Source organism: Astyanax mexicanus, chromosome 8, assembly GCF_023375975.1.
Source record: "Astyanax mexicanus isolate ESR-SI-001 chromosome 8, AstMex3_surface, whole genome shotgun sequence".
NCBI lineage: Eukaryota > Metazoa > Chordata > Actinopteri > Characiformes > Acestrorhamphidae > Astyanax > Astyanax mexicanus.
The window spans coordinates 29017974-29040589 of NC_064415.1; the positions used below are offsets into that span (position 1 = coordinate 29017974).

Genomic DNA, 22616 nt, shown 5'->3' on the forward strand with positions numbered 1-22616 from the left:
CTGTGTTTGTTGAGAGGGGAGGGTCTTTACAAAGGGATTCACAGACGGGCCTGTTGGTGTAGCTGTGGATAGGCCCTGGTGGCTTAACACACAGCTGTTCACACCTCTGCTCCGGGTACCACCCACACATGCATACACACACACACACTCATACACACCAAATGACCTGAGACAGGCCTATTCAAACACACGCACTTGCCCAAGACTGTCTGCAACTCAAACAAAGGGTTCAGCCCAAGCACTTCAAAAGCAATAAATTCGCTCACGTTCCAGTAGCTCAACAGTTTCCGTGGGTGTGCATCTGTGATTTTTACTAACATGAGTAAAAGAGAGAGAGAGAGGGAGACAGAGAGAGAGAGAGAGAGAGAGAGAGTATGCATATAGAAATACACTGGCAACTACAAAGCATGTGTTTGCTGACCTAAATAGGGTCCAGATATGATTCTTCATTCAAATCTACATCATGACAAACAGAAGTTGCCATGTGTGTGTGTGTGTGTTCATGCTTGTTTTTATATACTTTAAGAATAAAAAAACAATTCATACAATTTTAAAAATTGGAAAAAATTTGAAGTCAATGTTTTATTCACTTATTTTTAAACATTGAGGTCAAATAATAAATTCAGTATTAAATGAAGGCATACTATAAGCTGTAAATGTTAACTTCATTTAAACATACTTTGAAACAGATTTATTTACTAAATTAACCACTCAATACAATTTAAAATAAATCTAAAAAGTTGTAAAAATATTTTACCAAATTTATGTTTTAATCACTTATTATTTATCTTTTACACTAAAAATAAAAAATGTGTTTGCTGACCTAAACAGGGTCCAGATATGATTCTTAATTCAAATCTACATCATGTCAAACAGTCTCCTTGTGTGTGTGTTTATACAATTTAAACTAAATTTAAAAAGTTGTAAAATCTATTCACATATTATTTATTTTTAAACTTGAAAATCAAAAAAACTTTTTTTTTTCTCATTTATTGACATTCAGGTTGAGGTCAGTTTACAAATTTAGAATTATATGAAGGTATACTATAAGCGACAAATGTTATTTTATACTTTATAGTTTCATCTCACTGTCAAGTTGAGTAAATAAAGCTCATAAATTATGATGTTCAGGATCAAAAGTTATTTTTGGGGGGGAATATATGGTAAAATTAATTTTATAGTTTATTGCTAATTATTTTCAGAATCAGTGTGTTTACCCTTAAACCTTTCAGAAAATAAAACAATTATCATATTAAATTAATTAATAATCTTATTTTAATATACTTTAGTATAATAGATATAGCAGCTGTTCTTCACATTCTGTTAAACTTTCTTTATAAATGGAACAATCAAATTGCTCTAAAATTATTTGGAGTAAAATCTTTTTACATTGACTTGTTTTGCATTCACCTGTAAACTTCCTAATTCTAGAGATACAAGTTTTTTTTGTGTGACAGAAACATTTATTTATACACATATAAATGATGAACAGTATGTTTATATATAACCTCATGTCCTGACATTGTGTAAAAACAAGTGAATCAGCGTGTGCGTGTGCTTGTGTGTGTTTATGGGTGGTACCACAAATAGGAAAGACAGCATACATACACTATTTATTCAGTGGGAGGAAGTGGAAAGAAGGCATTGCCTAAAAACTTGGGGTGCTGAGAGGACAGGAGTGCGGAACAGACATTACAAAACTAAAGAGCAATGAGGCCTGAAAGACAAGCTGATGCTGAGCAGTGTTTAGACGTGGAACCGTATTTGCTGGAACTGCAGACAGACAGAGACGAACCTGATGTTATCATCTGTAGTGCTGTATGTGTTGAAAATGAGCTTTTGTAATATTATTTGAGTACACTGTTAATGAGGAGCATTGTATATGTATGTACAGTCGTGTTAAAAACGTGAAAGACCTTTGAAAACCTTCTTTTTTTTTACATATAAACTGGATTTGAACTTTATTTGAACAGAACAGAAGAGTTTATATAACCATAGGGCTTCCTAATTTTTTCACATGACATTTTACACATATACTGTATGTTTAACTGGACATACATACATGTACAAACATATGCTCACACTCTAAATGCTGCAGAACAAAAGCCCCAGTCTGTAGACAGTGCTGAACTGTTTGCCATTGTGTGTTAGTGTGTCGATATCAGCTCATCAGCAGTCTGAAAGGGTGCATTCCTTCCCCAGCATGCCTCCCTTTTCAAACCTGAGATCACGGAGCACATCAAGTGTGCTTAGGCTAATGGGTGGGTATTGATATGCTAATCGAGGGGTTTTTAACGGTAGAACTGGCTCGGATCACAGTCTTTAAAAGTGTCAAAATGCATACCTGGTACAATTAAGTGCATTCTTTCCCTCCGGTAAATAACACAAGTATTGAAATGACAACAAAAACAACTACATTCATAGAAGAATTACTGAAGTATGTGAGTCTTTCTAATGGAAAAGAACAGACTCTTGCAACGAACAGAGTTGTTTAATACAAAGTAACCAGAACAGGAATGTCTAACTGTTTTCCAAGACCTAAAACATGTGGCCTAATTAAGATGCTCGACTCATTTAATTGTAATGACCCTTTACGTCCAAAACAGAACTGCAAGTTTTGTCCATTTCTTAACAACAGAGTGGTTGCAAGTTTTAATCAAAGTTAACATTTCAATAAAGCATCACATTGTAATGAACTGGAACATCTATGGTACAAAAAGTCAGAATAAGGCCAATAACAGAATACGGCTATTCATTCAAACACTACAAGCAGTTAAACCTGGATTTTTTCATTTGTTTTATCTTTTTATACTTTTTTACTTCCACAACGTGCATACACATATTATTCTCCAGCTATCTTTACTGATCTTTATCTTTGCAGCTATTTTTATTGATGGTAGCTACAGAATCAGCAGCATGATAGCCTGAAATTTTATTTTAAACTAAACAGGCTATTAAAAAGCAGACAAAATGTGGTTGTAACCTACTGTCATTAATTTGACCATAAAACTACGATAAGTCACACAAACTCTCTAATGGTTTTGTCTGATGATGTTTTTCCTAAGATTGTAAACTAAACTAAGATTGTTTAATCTGTCTAAAATCTGAGGCTGTGGTTGGAGGACGTCCATAAACATACAACATAACATAGGCAGCGGCTTTTTGGAAAGGTGTGCCCCCTCCCATACAGAGCGATCAACCAATGCAGCTGCATTTTTACTATATTAAGGATATCACATATTAAGCTCAGCTATGATTACATGTCTCTTTGTGATTTATAATGTACTAAAAAGGGCCAAAACTTTAGAAAAGTGGAAGGTTTCTGGTTCAATGCCCTTTTCCAGCAGAAACAGTGCACGTTTACATGAACATTGTATTTGAATTACAATTAATGAAAGCTTATTTTAATGAACAACAGACACAGCATTTGTATTTGGTACAAGCTGCTTGAGTTCAGCTGGTGTGTGTTTAAGTTCTCCTAAATGTTGCTTTGGATGGGGTAAAGTCACGTATGTTTGATTTTAAGGGGACAACACATGAACACAGATTTACACACACTTACAGATTGTTTTAAAGCATAAACACAATGTAAAGCAAAATATTGGATTAATCACAACAGAAATGTGTGTTTAATTGTGATTAATCACAGCTTTTGTTCTTCTTAAGATTAAGTTCTAAATAAGGGGTATTTCAATGTAAATAAAATAATCAGTACTAGATTATATTAGTGGTGAGATTTGCATAAAAATAGCTGCATTGCTCACAAACATATACTGTAATTTAATTAAAAAAAAAATAATAATGCTTGTTGGGGGGGGAGTGGGACAAAAATAATAGACTACAGCTTTTTTTACTTTTTTATTCTAATATCTCATGGTAGTTTTGATGCTTTTTAACCACTTGAAAAGAGGAAACCTGCCATCCGCTATGTGTGTGTGTGTTCAAGAATAAGAGAGAGGGTAAGATGGAGAGAGACAGAATACTTGCATATATAAAATGCAACCTTCTTGTGTCAAATTGCTAAATAAAACCATTAAAAATGGTGATAAAATGCTGAATTGCATGCACTAACACATCAATGCAGACAGCCCAAAAAAATATATAACTTACGTGGGCAGTAATCCTTAACAATGTCCAGGGTGCTCATGGCAAGGCAAGGTGAATTTTGAGCAAAGTTTCAGCGTGTCCCAATAATAGATGTCAGATGGACAGGACGTTCCATTTCTGAAATTGTACAGGAATTTAACATTCCTTCATCCACTGTGTCATGTGTGTACTGGGAATATGCCATGAGGCATTACCACCCACAGCGACAAAGCAATATAATGATAACAACTAGCGGTGTGTGGCTCAAATCGTCTGTGCAAACAATGCATATCCTGCAGATCAATGCAGATACATAGCAGGTCAATGTGAAATACAGACATTATATTAGTGCAGAAGCCTGTTTGTTTGGGAGCAGGGGAGTTCAATGCATACATCATCAAAAATGCGTTTAAAATGCTGATCCAAACTCAACATCTGAGCAATGCTGATATCTGCAGCTTTCAGATGCAATCATGCATCCTTCCAATCAAGAACTGATTGCTAGACACACAAACACTATAGTGGAGTGCAGACAAAAAGACAAACACAGCTATAGCCTCTTGTACAATGTCTGATTTCATGGCAGCCTAATCCAAGAATGCTCTTAAAGAGATTCTAGAAAATAGAGAGAGGGACAGGCTCCAAAAACCACAAGCCTTCTTCACGAGGCCACTTCAAAGCATGAATAAGCTCTAGGACACACATCAGTACGAGCCAGCCAATTCCACCGCTTTGCTCAGAACGTGTCCATACAAAGTTAAAGGACAACAAACGAAGTCTTGACGTGTCGTCTCCACTGTAAGAAGTCTGAAGACTCACAGAGGTAACAGAGTCAGGAGGTAACATGGAGGTTAACTCGATCAAGCTAAACTCTAACGCTAACGAGATTCATGTGAGGGGATGGATGGTTTATCTAGTTAATTATCTGCGCCGCAAGCAACTGCTCCTTTCTCAAACACTGAGGAGCCTCCTTGTAAGGCACGATTCGACAAACCTTCCTCATTCTCTTATTCAAACAGCCCTCATGGTGCTATACAAGCCACTCCAGCTCCACACAGAACCCCCTCCCGGCTCTGAAGTGGCCCCTTCTGCGGTTCAGAAGGAGGGATGGAGCGAGACATGAGGCTGGTAATGGGAAACAGAGGGAGAAAGAGAGAGTAGGAGAAAAACAAGTACCTCCGACATGCTAGTCACTCGTGGAAGAAGAAGAAGAAGAAGAAGAAGAAGCAGTTAATAAACTGCTGCCACGACCCTGGAATCCTCAAGTGGAATACTGTGGTAACAAGTCTTTTCAGACCACAGACAGTGCAGCCACCGGTGACACGTGTTTCAGACTTTGGGGAGTTAAATATATCCTCAAGTCCCATTAGGAAGTATGTTATTATGCAGCGCTAGGGGATTTCAGCAGCAGCAGAATGTGGTCGCCATACTGAATGGGAGGGCCTGTACTCGGTTTAAGAGATTTATAAACTGTCTCAGATGGTCCAGCTGACAGCTCTCAGACACAATGGTAAGTCAAGGGCAACGAGAAAAAGTCCTATGAAATTGTGTTGTGATGATACAACTACCAAAAAGTCAAGAACACAATGGGTGTTGATCTAACTGTAAGTATAAAAGAGAATGTTAATTAAAAAATCTGAAATTCTATCACTGAAACACTACTCAGTCTCATCCAAAGGAATCTCAGGTACCATTCTTTCTAAAAACCACTGTGTATGACCAAAACAGTAGAGTAAAAAGTAAAGTCGGTGAGGAATTTTAAAAACACGTGCTCAAAATATACAGCAAGATACACCACTTAAAGGAGAAATCCAGTATAAAATGGACTTGGGTTGTAGTGAAACATGGTATCGAACACAATCTTTGATCAAATAGCCCAACTCCGGTTCTCCTTCAGCATTCTGAAATACAGCGCTTTTAGCTGATGCTCCCAACAGGCTTACAATGCTATTGAGAGGGGCATAGTGTTTTCCAAACAATGAAATCAAGCTCAAAGTAGCTCCACATTTCAAAAGTAGAATTCTGAGGGCACTGACATTTATAATGAGGCTCTGAGAGCTTTGATAGTGTACAGGTAGGTTAAGTAGACTAACGAGCATGAACGAAAAGGCAGGATAGGAGAACAGAATACAAAATAAATTCTGTGAAAATGCATGTGTATATATATGTATAAGCAATATTTTGAATTCATGCTGGAGGTAAATAAAGGGGGGACATTTAATAAAAAAAACATTTTTGTTATTATCATTATCATGTTTCATTACACCCCAAGTCCATTTCACACCAGATTTCTCCTCTAGGGAAAAAAATTGTTGCTGTTTGTCTTGTTGTTATTTGCTTTTTGATTTCTAAATTTCATGTTCAATTAACAAGTTAATGAAATGCATACAATAATAACTTTATGCATGTCATCTCTGAAGACGTGGAGGAAGTGGAAATAATGCTAAGAACAACATCTCTTTAGAGATGAAACAAAAATTCGGTTTGCAGATAACACTGCAGATATACGAAAGTTAATATGCTAGCAGGGGGCCCCCATTGATGTGGAGATCTGCACAAGTGCAGTAGCCACAACAAATATTTGTGCACTGTTAAGCCAAACAATACAACTCTTCATAAGTTGTTTTTTAATTAGATTTTATCATTGATTTAAAATGTGTAATTGATAAAATCGTCATTTGACCCTTAGTTTAGAGAACTTTGGAGTCTCCTTTTTGGGTAGAGCTAATGGATGATGGGCAAGATCAACACAGTAGGCTACTTGCTAAGTTATATCTGCTCATCACATAGGTAGATCATACAAACTGTACATGTAGTTTCACACACTTTTTGTTGAATATGAGATTGTCTGATAAAGCACATGTGAAAAATGGAAAATCAATAAAATCAACATGTGCCCACAAGACCAACAATAGCCTAACTTGGAAGCAATGACAACTTTAGGTTCTCCAAGGCTTTAAAGACAAAGACAAAATGTGGTACATATTAGGCTTCAGACAACTATCATTATTTCTGTGCTTAGAAAGAGACACCAAGCACATTTTAAAATTGTCTACCACAGAAATGCCATGACAAAAGCTTTTTTCCTCCTGTCCCATAAAATGTTAAATGTCCCATTAAATGTTTGCTGTTTCAGTTCTTTTGTACAAAATTAACATGAATGTGTCTTCATTGCAAAACTCAGCTTCGTTTTTCTTCACTACATCTACACTATGTGTGAATGCTGTGTTTCTACTGGGAGCCACTTTTAGAATAATTAGTTTTGTTAACAAATACAACCGTGAAAAAGTATTAGGACATTATTCATTGTATCTTCTGAAAGGGTATTTTAAAATAGACTATGTTGCTTTTGTTAGTTTGTAAGTGTTTCTACTGTCCAGAGAAGACTTTCTAATATATTCTGAAGCTTTGCAGATTGGTTTGGACCATCCTCCACCTCATCCCAACTCATCCCAAAAGTACTGGATGGAGCACCATCAATCCAAAGAACACAGTGCTGGGGAGCTTATTCTCTGCAGGGACTAGACATGCTGTGTAAGTGCATTTGCACTGTTGTGTTAGTAATCAATGGGTACAAAAAGTACTGTAGTGCAATGCATTCATTAGAACGGGTGTCTACAAACATTAAGATAGTGTATTTAGGACATTATTGCTTCCCATATCCACCATGTAGAGCTGCAGCAATCACATTCCTCCTCTGTCAGGCCCACACACAATCCTGCCAGACTCCCTTCCTCTTCCTGAAGGCTCTCACCTTCAGTGGCAGTCTACAAACAAACTGCATCACACCTCTGCTGAGGCTAGATGTGTGAATTTTATGGCCTCAAAAGAAAGATAACAGGTGGTAAATCTCCGTTTTTCTACAAACATCAACTTCAAAAAAACAGCAATAGTGTTACTTCATTAGAGCTAAACATACATTCAAAAAAGTAATAAATACTTAAGCATTTCAAATAATGTTCCAATTCCATTGTCATGCATTTCTCCAATGTTTTATTTAATGTAACATAGTCATGTTAAACTATTAATCGTGGAAATGAATAAGACAATCTTGCATAGTTATCTTCTGTTAAAGGAACTCTAATCAGAAATAATAATATTTCTGTAATACTAATTATATGTGTTTATTACTGTGTATATAAAGCACTGAAATTACCAGCTAAAGATCAAACTTTTTAATATGAGAGCTTTTTACCTCAACATTTTTATAAATATCCTTTGCAAATTTGATTTTGGAATGAATAAACAAGAAGAAGAGCTTCACTGTCTGACAATTTGATGTTACAACTCTTTTCTGACATTAGGCTTACTGACTTACTTGACTTATTAGGACAAAATTAAAAAATACAGAATACAGAATTCTGTTGCACTGTATTTTATGCAAATATAGAGTAAAAATAGTTTACATCTATGAAACCAAATACATTTTTATTCAATTTTTTGGTCAATCTAATACTATAAGCCTAAACACCCTCAGCTCACATGTCAAAGTTGGGTTTCAAATCTATATAAGGTCTGAATAAGAATAAGAATAAGGTCTGTCACAATAACTACATCATCATCTTATTATTATGTAATATATGGGTATGCCCTTAATAATTAACAATGACCTTATCATTACCCATAGTGTTTGCTTAGAAAAGAGATTCCAGATATTATATTAATATGAATGTTATTTATTTTTGGGGGGGGAACTGTAGACATATTTTATATATTCCACCTTTAGTAACAGCATTTTCTTAGAAACTAAAAGTTCACCACTGTATAAAAGTATGTAATTCCATTATAATGCAATTATATTAGAATTTCATTAGTGACATAAAAGGGTCATAAAACTGAATGGAATGGAATAGACTACTCTGAATGGACAATTTTGTTCTCATTTAGCTTATCACAGTCAACTAATAAAAGCAATAAAAGCTACATTTTTCAAAATGCAGAAGATAACACACAATAATAAGGAATACCACCAACTGTACTTACAACCAATAACAACCAGATATAGATAACAAAAGGGTATAATGTTACTGTCAAAAAAACTTTGAATATAAAAAACGTTTGATATTGACTTTCATTGTAAAGTTCCCGTTTTGGACATACATATTTTTGTCAGAAAGCACGAATAAGAAAAAATTGGGGGATTTTACTTGAAGAGGAAAGACAACACAGAGCGGATGAGTAATATAAGTCAAACAATATGTAAATAGATAATGCCTGTAGCCAAAGGGAACGGCTGCACTAATCAAACACACTTGCCATTAGGTAAGTTTGCACTGACCCAACACACTTGCCACGCAAATCTGACAACTTAATATACCATATTTAATTAGAACACACTAAAACTTATATACTAGATATGTTTTTCCTAACCCAGTGGTTCACAGCAATTATTTAAATGTTTTAATACATTTGTCCACACTGGTTATAATCAGGATGAGTGATGGGGGAGAGGGAGGGCAATCTTCCCACCTACCCAGTGAGCGACTTCCAACCACAGTTAAGAGTCGTCGTCGTCACTGATTGGCGATACCAAGGATTGAACCAACAGTATCCTGATAACAGGGCCAATGCTTAGACAGCTGTGCCATCGGGAGTTCTTTGAGTGTAATTTGTTTATCTCAGCACAACATAACATTGTCAAATCTGCTGCTTATTCCTGCCAATGTTGGAAAAATGTAACTGGTTTCAAGTAAGCTTCTGCTGGATTTGACTAGCTTTACTGCTTTCCAATGAAAATGTCAAAGGAATCATCATATGCACACATGAACCGTTCTGACAGTTCTGTATTATGAACAAACAGCAACCGTTTGGACAGTTGCTGTCAACAAGAGTCTAAAAAGGCCCGTGCCAAGAGGTAGAACAGTATATCCACTGGCTGAAGTTAAAACAGCTCTACAGGAGACAAGCACCAGATCCAAACAAAAGTTCCTGGCATGTCTTAGCATGTTTTAGCCAGAGTTTCCGTGATACACGCGGACAAAGACGGATCACGTCCGTGGATATATCCACTAAAGATGAAGATGACCTGCCTCAACCTCTACAAAGAGAAGTGTTAAATGCCTCTTCTCCTGACAGGCTGTTTGAGACCCTGCTGAGGCCAGGCAAGGCTACCCAGCACAGCTGCTAGTGAGGCAACTAATGAGTAAAGCAGCTGATCTAACAAAGTCAAGCCAGCGGAGGATAAGAGAGCGAAATCTGAGCAAAAAACCCAACGGAAAAAATTCGGAAGCTGAAACTTACCACTTTCTGCCTTGCCTTTCGGAAGGAGAACCTCTTTTTGAGACTCATCTTTGAGTCAATGGCTTTAGTCAGCACGGCGCGTGTGTATATGCTATGCATTTCCCAAGCATATGTGTATGTGTGTGAGTGTGTGTGTGAGTTGTGTGTGTGTGTGAGTGTGTGCACTCATACCTGAATATTCCCCACCCAGGATGGGACAGGGAGCGTTTACACACACACATACACACACACACAGACACATCCAGGGCCATGTCTAAACAAGTTCACCCGGCCCCCAACATACGACTCCAGAAGACGCCACAGCAGAGCAGATTCTCCTGTATTATAGTCATAGCTGCCCTGTCACACACACCTCTAGGGCTTTAGATCATATCACATCCAGGCAGAAACAAAACGATAAACTCCTTACTGCCAGGACAAGCTAATCCATCTCAGTTCCCTGTTGGGCTTATTTGGAGATGTGTGTTAGCGTGTGTGATGTATAATGGGATAAATTTAGTTCCTATATATTTGTGTTAGTGCGGTACACACTGGGTGGGCCTTTCCCAGGAATAATGCAGAGCTACCAGAGGACGTATTATAGGACAGTATTATATTACAGTGTTTTCTTTGCTTTGGAGAAAAATCTAAACTAACGCCCAACTGCATTTGGAGATTTTATGGTGGTTGACCTGACATGTTTTCTTCTGCTGCTGTACCACCGTAGTCTCAGTAAAACAAAGCAAGTCAGGCAAATTACCCCTGTCATATTGTGGCAGTCAGCCCTGTTATACTCGCGTTGAGGTGGTCACCAGCTTATTTGCTCATGTTTCCAATGAGCCCTCAAGGCCGTCTGTAACATTAAGCCTAATGTTTCCCCTGGTTCAGCCTCTTCCTCTCTGCAGTCATCACAAAACAAAATGCATCATCACTGAAGGATTCAGAGACTTGGCCTGGCTGTATCCACTTGAAAGGGGAACTCCACTGATACTGCATGTCAAAGGTTCTGGACATTTGAGGAGGTTTCTGTGGTTGAGACGTAAACAAAAAGTCACTTATAGTGGTTTAGTCTGAAGTGGTGGATTGTGGTAAAACCTACAGAGACTCACTCAGATTTCCTTTACAGGGATGGTGGTAAAATATTGGGGTCACAATGTCTTCAAGGGAAATATATCCGTTTAATTCACAATCCAAAAACACTCAAAAAGATAGATATTTTTAGATTATTGTATTTATAATAATGCTGTCAACAGTGATGTCAATCACAATTAATTACACTTTTTCTTTAATTGGTGGACACTATGGGTGCGCCATATTGTATTGTATACATCATCGAACAAATACCCTGAAATATTGTGATATTATTTTAGGGCAATATGGGCCAGCAGGGTCCAATTTTTGCTGTTTATAGATTATATGTCAAGAATCATTTATTTTACTTCAATCCTAGATACATGGAGTATCATTACATGTTAAATCACTGACTTTTGTTACAATCTAGTGAAAATCTTAATTAGGTGTGTGCCATATCATATCATATTCAATAATATGGACAAATAAAATATCATATTGCAGTAGTGTATTTTTGAAATTATTTTATTCTATTTCAATGTTTTGTCATATCGGCAAGAATATTGTTATCGAAAAAATACCTTGAAATATTGTGATATATTGGGCCATATTGTTCTTATTTTCCATTAAATATCTACAAGAGTTAGATTATATCTGTCCAATATCATTAATTTTACTTCAATCATACTATCGCCCACCCTTTGTGGATATTTAAATGTAAAAAGAAGAATCAACACCAGATTGGCTAAATGAAATGAAAGTGTCAATTACATAAAGAATGTTAATGCTGGAATGTCCCTGTATTTTGGGAGGGAGAAAAAGATAATTGTTTAATAAATCCTTTATTTTATAATAAATATCCCTCAGGTTTAACTGCTGCTTTACTAAAGCACTGCTGCAATTTCAGAAGCTGTAATCTATCTATCGATAGCAAATGAGTGGTAGATGGTGGACAGGAAAGAATATATCACACAGTCTGCCATCTTGGATTTTCATCTACCGTGTGCCTGTGCCTACCCATCCTTGTTTCTATTGACTGACAAGACTCTATGTCAGAATATGTAGTATGATATATGATAAATTATAAAAAGGAGTCACTGAAATGCTATGCATGGCTGATTGGCATGTATATGCCATTAACCAGCCACAACATTAACACCAGGTAAGGTGAAAAACATTAATTGTCTTCATCTATAGTTGCATCTGTCAGGGGGTGGTATGAAATCATCAAATCATCTCCTAAACAAAAGGACTTGTGTGAAGTTCCTGATATGATGTGTCCAGTATCTACCAAAGGTGGTGCCAGATACCACAGGGCTCCTATAGCAGCCCTGTGAGATGTGAGCTGCAAATGTTCAGATCTGTTGTAATGGCACCAGGGGGACCCACTCAATATTAGGCAGGTGGTTAAGCCTGTCAGAATGACTTTCTTTGGATAAGAAATGATTGCACTAAACAATGTCATTGTTTACTGATATAATGATAATGTAATAGCATAATAATGTAATTACACCCTTATAGAGAGTGATGAACTATTAATAATTAAGAATATTCACACATTGGAATTAGAATAGGATTTTTTAAAATAACCTAAATAAATAAAGCATACAATTTAAACAATTTAATTTAGTCAATATACAAGCTCATGAATGTTAATTGGCTCAATATGTACAATATGTAGGTCAACAAATATGATTGTGATGAAAGTGATGTCCATATCGTTGCTGTCCTATGAAAAACACTTATTTCTTTTTTTGTCGAGTTTTAGTTTACTACATAATTTGAACAGACACACTGTCCCTAACCCTGTGCCAAAATTTCTTGATGGACGGACCAATAGGTACTCTTCAAAATTACCTGAAATTAATCTTTTTTTACATTGACTTCCATTGAAAGTTTACAAGGTTTTTTCTCTCTCCTGTAAAGTTGCTGTTTTGGAGATAAGTGTTTTTCATTGGACAGCGACGATATATTATTGTATGATAACTGGATAATGTAATTATTGTGACAGGCCTACAGGTGGTGTTAATGTTATGGCTAATTGGTGAACGTGTATGGATGTTTATAGAAGCTAGAGTGCAGGAATGCTGTTGCCGCTTATATGTGCGTGTGTGTGTGTGTCTGTGTGTGAATTCTCTCTAATGGCCCCGAGTGCAAAGTGGGCTGTGGATTTACAGTATAGGTTTCCTCTTATTCTCTGAGCGGCTCCAGCTGAGAGAAAACACTGACCTCATTCCTCAAGAAGTAAATGAACTCAGCATCAGCTGACGCTTCAGTCATTTTTGAGTGTGTGTGCATAGAGCATTAATGTGCATTACTGACTGTCTGTGTTTATCTCAGTCTGCTGTGTATTTAGAAATCAAAGAGGACCGTAACTCCTTTCAGTAAAGCTCAAAAAGCAGCGAGACCATGAAGCAAACAATCACTGCGGAGTCATTTTCAAGTGAGTAAAGCAAATCTCTTCCTCTTATCTCGAGCGGACAACAAACTGCCTGAAAATAACATCAGAGACCTCGGAGGAGACTTCCTCTGTGCCCACTGGAGAGGGAGGGGAGAGACTGATAAGACAAAGGAGTGAAGGAGGAGGAAAGTGGCAGAACAGCAAGTTCAATCAGACGACTTTGGCTTCTTTTACAGCTAGAAAATGAAGTAACAAGTTACCATTTATGCACAATTATATTTTACAGGTATCACAGTGTTATAACATCAAAGTAGATGTGTACCACATCATACCAATCACAATAATATAATATCAGCATAATTTTTAAAGCAATACAAAATCCACAGAATGACAATATTAGTATTCTTTCTATGCAGGATTCTTTTTTGCATTTGTTCTGCTATTATATGTATATATAATTTATCCTGCACTAAAGTTTTCTAGAAGATTTTTGCTGCTTTTAATAACTTACTGTTGCTTACAAAACAGACATACGTTTACAGATTTTCCTTTGTTTCAGATGAATGTTTAAGACTATTATTCTAAATGAAACATAAAAAAAATCATGATTGAAAAAATACCTTGAAACGCTGTAATATTATTCTAGAGCCATGTCGCCCACCTCAAGTCTATCAGTGAGTGCACTACCGGTCAAAATTTTAGAACACTCCTATTTTTAAGTTCACTTGTCAGATCTCTAAGTTTTCTCTTAACTGCTGAAACTTAGACTTACATTAATGTTAAGCTGAGCTAAAGTTGTTGCCATGTGGGTCAGCCACACCTCTTCCTGTACCAGTTTTCTCCAGTTTCCAAAAGTCTTTTGAAGGTGTAGTAAACAGTATTCACTGCTCTATGGCTTCATCTCTAATTTCTCTCAAGAAAAGAACTTTCATACTTTTTATAGTTACATAGTTATCAATGTTTCTGTGTTTTTTTTGTTATTATGATTTTGTATGGTTTATGGTGATTGACTGGACCTGAAGAGCTTTTCTAGAACTTTTGGTAGTGTGCTGTATATCTTATTGAAGTGTTCTTTAATAGCCATGTGACGTTGTTTATTGCAAGACATTTACAACTTGGTCACTGTTCTGCATCTGAAAACTAATCTGACGAGGTAACACATCACAATAAGGGCCACCAATAAAAGGACTTATGACAGTAATAAGCATTGTTAAATTGTTAAGTAATGTCAAAACTATGTATTAATTGACACTACTTAAGACGTTACTGAACATTACTAGATTTTAACATTTAAGAGTGTTGTTAAAAATAATGAATGTATACATTAGTTTATGTTTAATAAAATGTTTGATAATGATTTAAAAATTATGATCATGTCTAAACTAATGTCATTTAATAATTACTTAAGGCTTTCTCCTGAAAGTACAAAGGTTTCCTGCAGCAGTATATAAGGTAAGGCGGCTGCCTTAACAATAATCTCCCCCCAATTTGACAACCTTTTCTGGGGGAAACCCTGAGTACTGTTAATTAATGTACCCCATATTGTAAAGTGTTATCTCTGATTACAATAAAACATGAATTGTAATATATTCTGTCAGGGATTTAGAGATGTACAAAGGTGCTGAATAGTCTCGCTGCAGCATTCTGAACAAGTTGCATTGGGTCTATGTAAGTAGACCAAATAAGTTAAATACAAGTAGCTTCCACCTTTGCTTAAATCAGAGCAGAATTGCCAACCAAGATTAGATCTGATATTAGGCACACACTCAAACTGAAAATAAGCCTGTGTATTCTCTTTTAGAATGCTGTCATCACTCCCAAATATTTTGCAGCAAAAATGCTGTAAGAGATTATTACAGCATGATCAGCGTCAGCTCAAGTAATATGTCATCAGCGAGGGAGCTGCCGCTACACGCTTAAACAAACATGCTCTGTCAGGAGGGGTTATGGCAACAATCTGCAACAATCTGTACCTGAAGCAGACATGACCATTCATCACAGTAAAAATTCCCAAAAGGAAAACTTCACTGAGGCCATGGACTTTTATTTGCTTTGAGAATTAAATGAATTTTACTGCACACAGGTGTAAGCCTAGGCTTCATTACTCAACTACACATTACTGCATGTGAGTCTGATGTGATTCTTGAGATGACAGTAAAAAATCCTGAGAACACACATCACAATGCAACCCTAGAAACAAAGTAACTGCAGATTTCACAGCGGCTTAACCCAGGACTTCCCTTACAATGCAGCACAGTTGCTGTATTAGCATCAAAATGACATCCTTTGAAGTGGAAATCCAATAACAGAAGCATTTTAGATACTAATCTAAAGCTCAGATCAGATCAGATTTCCAAATAGTATTACAGGATATAAAGAGTGCGGACATCTAAACTTACAATTTTATATTCCAACTAATACAATACCTGTTCAGTAATGCGAAACTCTATAGGAGTGTAAGAAAATACTGATATAGCAAAGTATTGAGATATTATGTTCTGCAATTCTGTATCAATCCTGAAAAAAGTGTAGACTTTGTAATAATAGTTTACATGTAAAGACTGGTGGCAGATAGTGGTTCATTTTTGTTGTGCTACATCTGTTCTGATGGCATATAAAGTAAAATTTTACATAAGATGGTGTATTTGTTAAACAAATTTAAACCATTGTAAAAAAACAGTATTTTAATCAAATATTCTTAATGTTAAACATACTTAAATATATTAAGTCATTAAAACATTAACTGTACTTTCACGCATATTGTATCTTCAGGTTCTCGCCAATACACAGTCCTGGACCAATTCTTCAACTGAAGGTTGCAATCCAATTTAGGTCTGAATTAATCAACACATCACTGAAATTACATAATAAATTTGCCTAAATTGTGTTAAATTGAGTTTTTCTGCCACATTTTTTCCCAATCGTCTCACCAATTTAGTCATTTCCAGTTACCACCCACTAATCAAGACTCCATCATCACTCATTTTCCCAGTGCAGGGAGAGTGAAGGCTAAGAAATTGCAGCTTCAGACTAAAAATAAGCCAATCAACAGCATCTTCTGAGCATGTTTAAAGAATAACACTTACTGACAAGTCTGTAACATCAACTAATAGACAACTGCACTGAGCAGCATCGCTGAGTGATGAGGAAGAGGGAGGGCCATCCCAGCCAGCCAGCCAACTGTTTTTGTTGGGACTCTCTGTCATGGATGTCTGTGGCACCACAGGGGTCCAAACCAGATGATCCAAATGAAAAGGCCAATGCTTATAGGGCTGAAACACTCCAACATCATGGAGTGATGTTTTTTAAAATGGGGTTTTCAAAGTCGTAAATTGATGGATTGGGAAATGAGTTGCTAAATATTTATTTTATTTAACTCTGAGCTAAGGCTGTGCCTCAGAAGGAAGTGAGTAAAAACATGCATTTCTTTTTTGTGAAGATTAAATGTATAAAATCATGTGAAGGCCACAGTTGTACAATAGAGAGACAAAAACCTTTATATATATATATATATAATGTATATAATATATATATATATATATATATATATATATATATATATATATATACATTTTACATGAAACAATGGGGCAGGAAACAATAAATAGTACTAAAATGACAATTTTTTTCAGCAATTCCACTGAAGCATGTTTTTCCACACATCTCTCTCAATTTTACCCAGGATTTGAAACATGACCCCCTTACAGCCCGGTTTAAAAAGCATGGGTTCCACCTTCCGAAAAATCCGGAAATCAAATCAAATTTGGTCCTTGTAAAACAGGATTAAATTTTCAATTCTATAAATCAGTGGGGATACCAAGGCCTACAACATATCACGACATATTATTTTGTAATCCCAGTATACTCATACATATAGAATCTACAGATTAGCAGTACTAAAATAGAGAGGTTCTTTCAAAAATGCTACAAAACCATGGTTTATACAAAACAATTTTACCCCAAAAATAAAACAGGATTTGAAATATAACCCTCATACAGCCTGATGGAGGATGAATCATGGGTTTCACCTCCAGTGAACATTTTAATAGTAAACAATTTGCATTTACGAGGCCACGCACAGTAAACCACCCACTAACCCTCCAGGATGAGTGGCATGAAGGACGAGGGCAGGCAGGCCTCATTTAGCCTGGAGGGAGTGCATCAGTCACCATCTGAGCTTCCCCGCGACCCCACCCAACCACACTTTCAAAAGTTTTCTCCTCTGCCTTTGTACCGAACCAGTGGTCTTTCAAACTGCAACCTGATGCTCATAATTACACATGACAGAAGCCTTTCTCGACAAAAATAGCTCCCTTTGACCGAGCACGAGCGCTGAACCGGCTGCTTTCAGAGTCATGATGAAGAGTATGTGTAAAAATAACAAGCTGAGCTGGGTTTTTACAGTGGAGAAATGCACAGCGTCTCGAAAAACATAAAGATCCTCGACTGCTTTGCCTATTACATTCTTTACGACTGATTTAATCCTCCAGTATTACTTCAACTATTTCAAACTGACATCAGGTCAGCTGGTAAGGGCCATGTGTCCATTACCAGAAGTGGCTTTTCTTAGCAGGGTTAATACAAAAACTGCTGGAGACTTGTGGCTACTCTGACTGCAGTAGGAAGGCAGTAAGTAGCTCTCTTGGGAAGAGGTCACTAACAGCTTCCCATTCATCTCTGTATGTCAGCGTAGTTCAAAGAGCAAAAACATGCAAATACTTAGGTAGCGATAGCGGCACAACACATTGGCTTACAAAGAGGAAATGACCATTCCTGTTTGAAAGACTTCCTCTTTAACAGAATTAGAAGGAATACACTAATTGAACAAGTGATGCACAGATTTTGGAATTCTGTGTAGATATACAAAATGTATTTCACTCATATCTTAATCAAATATTGAAATCTGTACTGGGTGCATTTTTCGTCATTGCTAAAAGCAGCACTATGTGAGAAATGCAATTTATTACTTCTGGGCTCCCCCTGTAGTTTGGAAGGACACACTTTACACATGCCTTTCTGGACAAGCTGAGAGTAACAGAATACAGAAAGATGAAAATTCCTGCACCTAATATTTGGGGTAAAACATAGGGCCATATGCTCTATTTTCCCATTTACTCAATATAAATTATATTATAAACTTATAGTTACAACTAGTAACCTCCTCCACCTAACAGCTAAGTTGCTGTGGCCATTTATGATCTAATCAGCATCACTCAACCCAAACAGCTAGGCAGATAGAAAACCAAAACTTAGTGGTGTGATGCTACAGGATCTTACACAAATACCACTCAGATTTTACAGTCCTTACCAACATTGTCCAGCTAGGTTCATCAAAGTTACACAGTGCAGTTAGAGTCACTATTCTTCTTACTACATGTCTGTGAAGCACTGACATAATTTTAAGGTAATATTCCACATATTGCTGCTTAAATGTTGGAACCAGTGAAAAATGTGAATGATACTAGACACTACCAGCTCTCAACTTCTCAGGATTAACTTCTAGTCACATTACATAATTTGCTGTTCTACTGCATTAAATTAGCAGATAACCAAGCACTTAACTGCACACAAACACTACATATATGTTCAAACTTAATTATCTCCATCTTTTCCACCTCAAGGTTCTACACTTCACAGAATAAAGCCAGTCTGGCACTTCCCAACCTTCTCTTCGGTATAATCAAAATAACAGCTGGCCTTCATCAAGGTATTTTCTCTGACAGCTAGATTAAGGGCTGCTCTCACAGCTTTTGTGGTTTAGGGTTACCAGCTCACAGCCAAGCAGAGTATACCAAGACGGCTGATCATCCAGAGGACAAACGCTACTCCTCATTCCTAGTCAGGATAGACTCTAGTCTCTGAAATTGCTCAACCTACTCAAGCTATTGTCAAGCTCCAAATGAGTGTGGCGCCCATTATCACAGCACAGTGGTTCTACAGTAAATGCTTCCTTTAGATATTAATGGGAGCGCACACTGGAGCTTAATCACATGTGAATCATAATGACTGTGAAGGAAAACGGAATAGTAGATGTGGCCAGTCTATTTTGCAAACTGTGAATTTTTGTGGAATTGGCAAAGAGCTCATGAAAAATACAGTGAATTACACTCATAGTGGCGAGACAGTTTTGTTAGAGATATATTGCCTACACCTTTTGGAGCTGTATCAGATAAGTAGGTCAACTCAGGTATAGGAGACTACTTAAAGTAAGCAAACCTACTTAAAATAAAAAGTATTTAAATATAATGAAATCAGGTTAAACAGCCTAAATGTATTTTTGTCTTAATAAAATAAAACCAACATTATCAGAAAATCAAAATGTTTTGTTTTTTGTACTGTTCTTTTTTTGTACTGTTAACATTTTGTCCTATTTACATGAATCTTCATCTTTTACACCCTCTAGACAGTGCTGTTGTTGATATGTATCATTTTTTGCACTACTACACTACTGTACAGCATTTATTACAGCACACTGTCACTGGTCAAAGAAAAATATGTGTGTGTAAAATAGTAACTTTACAGTAAAAGAAAAAAAACGTATTAATTTTCAATGGAGGCCAATATAACAAGATGTTATTCCAACACATTTTGGAGTATTTCGACAACAATCAAGATACATAGTTTTTTTTATAACAGCACTGACATATTCACATTTATTTATTCATTCATATCGTACTTCTGACATTTCTGTAATTAGATTTTTTCCCTCTCTCTGTTGTAAGTGTTTGTAGGGTAATCCCAGACATTGTCTTTAAACATGTACTTTCTGCCCCTCCAGCTACTACCGGTATTAAATATCAGAAATTATACACTGCAATTACAAAGCATTACCACATCTTTTCTTCAAAATCTAGCAGTATATCTTTCCATTAAAAGACGGTCTTAAGAAATGCAAAGTAGATCATTTTACACATAAGAAGAACTAAAAGTAAAAGCTCAGAGATTCATCTGAAACAGATGCATTAGGACAGCAGAAAAAGAAAAACGGCACTTACTGTTGGAGAGTGGAGAGTTTAAGGTGGCTCTATGTGTGTGTGTGTGTGTGTGTGTGTGTGTGTGTGTGTGTGTATGTGTGTTTCCTCAGCGCTCCCTCAAACACCCGGCATAAATAAACATGTCCATTCGCCTACATGCTCTAAGAGTTCACAGGGTGAAGCTGAAGTGATTTAAAAATCTTCCAACTCTTTTCCCTCTCTCTGTAACACTCCCTCCCTTTCTCCAAGCTCCCTCCTTTCTCTCTCTCTCTCTCTCTCTCTCTCTCAGTTTCTCCTCCCACTGTAAGGAAACCTCACTCCCTCAGGTCAGTCACAAAGAAATTATGTCACAGTCTCTTAGGGGGAATGTGGAAAAATGACCTAGACACTGCATGTAAACACACACGTTTCCGCTAGTAAACTTTAGTCTTATAACAGTTTTGTAATAAAGCTCATTCAAATAATAAAAAGATATCTATGCAATTATAAAACAATGTGTTAAACATTTTTGACAATATTTGTGGGCAATATATATATAGCCTATATAGATTATAGATTATTATGGTATTAGGGGTAGCAGATGTAAAAACTGCTATTCTGGATAGGACATTACTAACATTAATGCAAACATAAATAACCTAAAATAAAGATTTAGATGCATTTGGGAAAAATACTGTGATCCAACACTAGATTGTAGCTGGATTCCTAGCTTCAAAATCAAGTATTCTGGATTTCTTCATCGAATAACATGTAAGTCAATACTATGCAGTTAAAGGGTATAAAAATAAAATATTTCAAACCTATACTTGCTCACATATTAATTGTATAGAGAAAAAAAAACAAGAAATGCTGGCTTCAACAGTCCAACACTGGCCATTCTACTCTAAAATGTATTGATTTTAGCAATTTTTTATTTATTGTTACAGAAATATGAAAAAGGTTTGTGCACCCCTAATAATTTTCAAGATTTTCCTTTATAATTATTGGTTGTTCAGATCAGCAATTTCAGTTAAATATATCATATAGCAGATAAACCCAGTAATATTTGAGAAGAGAAATTAAATTTATAGGATTTACAGAAAGTGTACAATTTTTCTTTAAGAAAATTAGGCAGGTGCAGACATTTTAGGCACCCTTGTCGTTGTAATGATTTGAATACCTTTGACCCTTGACACACACTTTCTGTAAACCCTATTAACTTTATTTTGCATTTTCAAATATCACTGTGTTCATCTGTTGTATGATATATTTAACTGAAATTGCTGATCCGAACAACCAACGATTTCTAAAGGAAAATCATGAAAATTACCCCTGAATGAAAAAATTCTTCAGAAACGCCTTTAATGTTATTGTTTTTAAATAGATGGTTTAAAGCTAAATACAAAGCATATAAATGTTAGATTTGTTTCTAAAGTTAGACAAGGTTGTGGGCTGCAGCAGACGTACACAGACATATACACATGTTGGATTTCAGCATCGGCCAAGAATTTTCACATTGGCGTATCTATAAAATGTTTTATGCAAAACATCAGGTGCATCATGTTTTACAGTTATTATAACTGATTAAAACAGTGGTCTAAAGCAGAATAACCCTGAGTATCACAGTATCACACAAACCACACACAGTGCAGACTGAACACCAGCCATTTTCAGATATGTCTGAGGCTCTATCAATTTCCCTTTGCCCCAACAGGCTCTTGTGATAATGAACCTAAAGGAAAGGAAAGTGTGCAAGTCAGTGCTGTAGAGATATGCCGACTTATCAACCGGATTTGCAAAGCGTGAGAAAAAGTTTGAGTAGTTCATCATATCATAAAAGCAACATCTCATGTCCATATCCACAGGGTCAGACTGTCTGATTGTGT

At 36.3% G+C, this 22616-nt stretch overlaps 1 protein-coding gene across 2 annotated transcripts in view; it reads right to left on the reverse strand.

The window, feature by feature from the left end:
* Positions 1-22616, reverse strand: part of rgs12a (regulator of G protein signaling 12a) — a 56926-nt gene that overhangs the window by 18928 nt on the left and 15382 nt on the right. The window contains exon 1 of one of the 2 annotated variants that reach the window (XM_049482936.1): positions 10327-10442. The exons of the other annotated variant lie outside the window; for it this stretch is intronic. Within the exon in view, the coding sequence (XP_049338893.1) occupies positions 10327-10425 (99 nt within the window). The 5' untranslated portion in view covers positions 10426-10442. Of the gene's footprint in view, positions 1-10326; positions 10443-22616 lie in introns of those variants that run through there. 2 annotated transcript variants of the gene reach the window in all.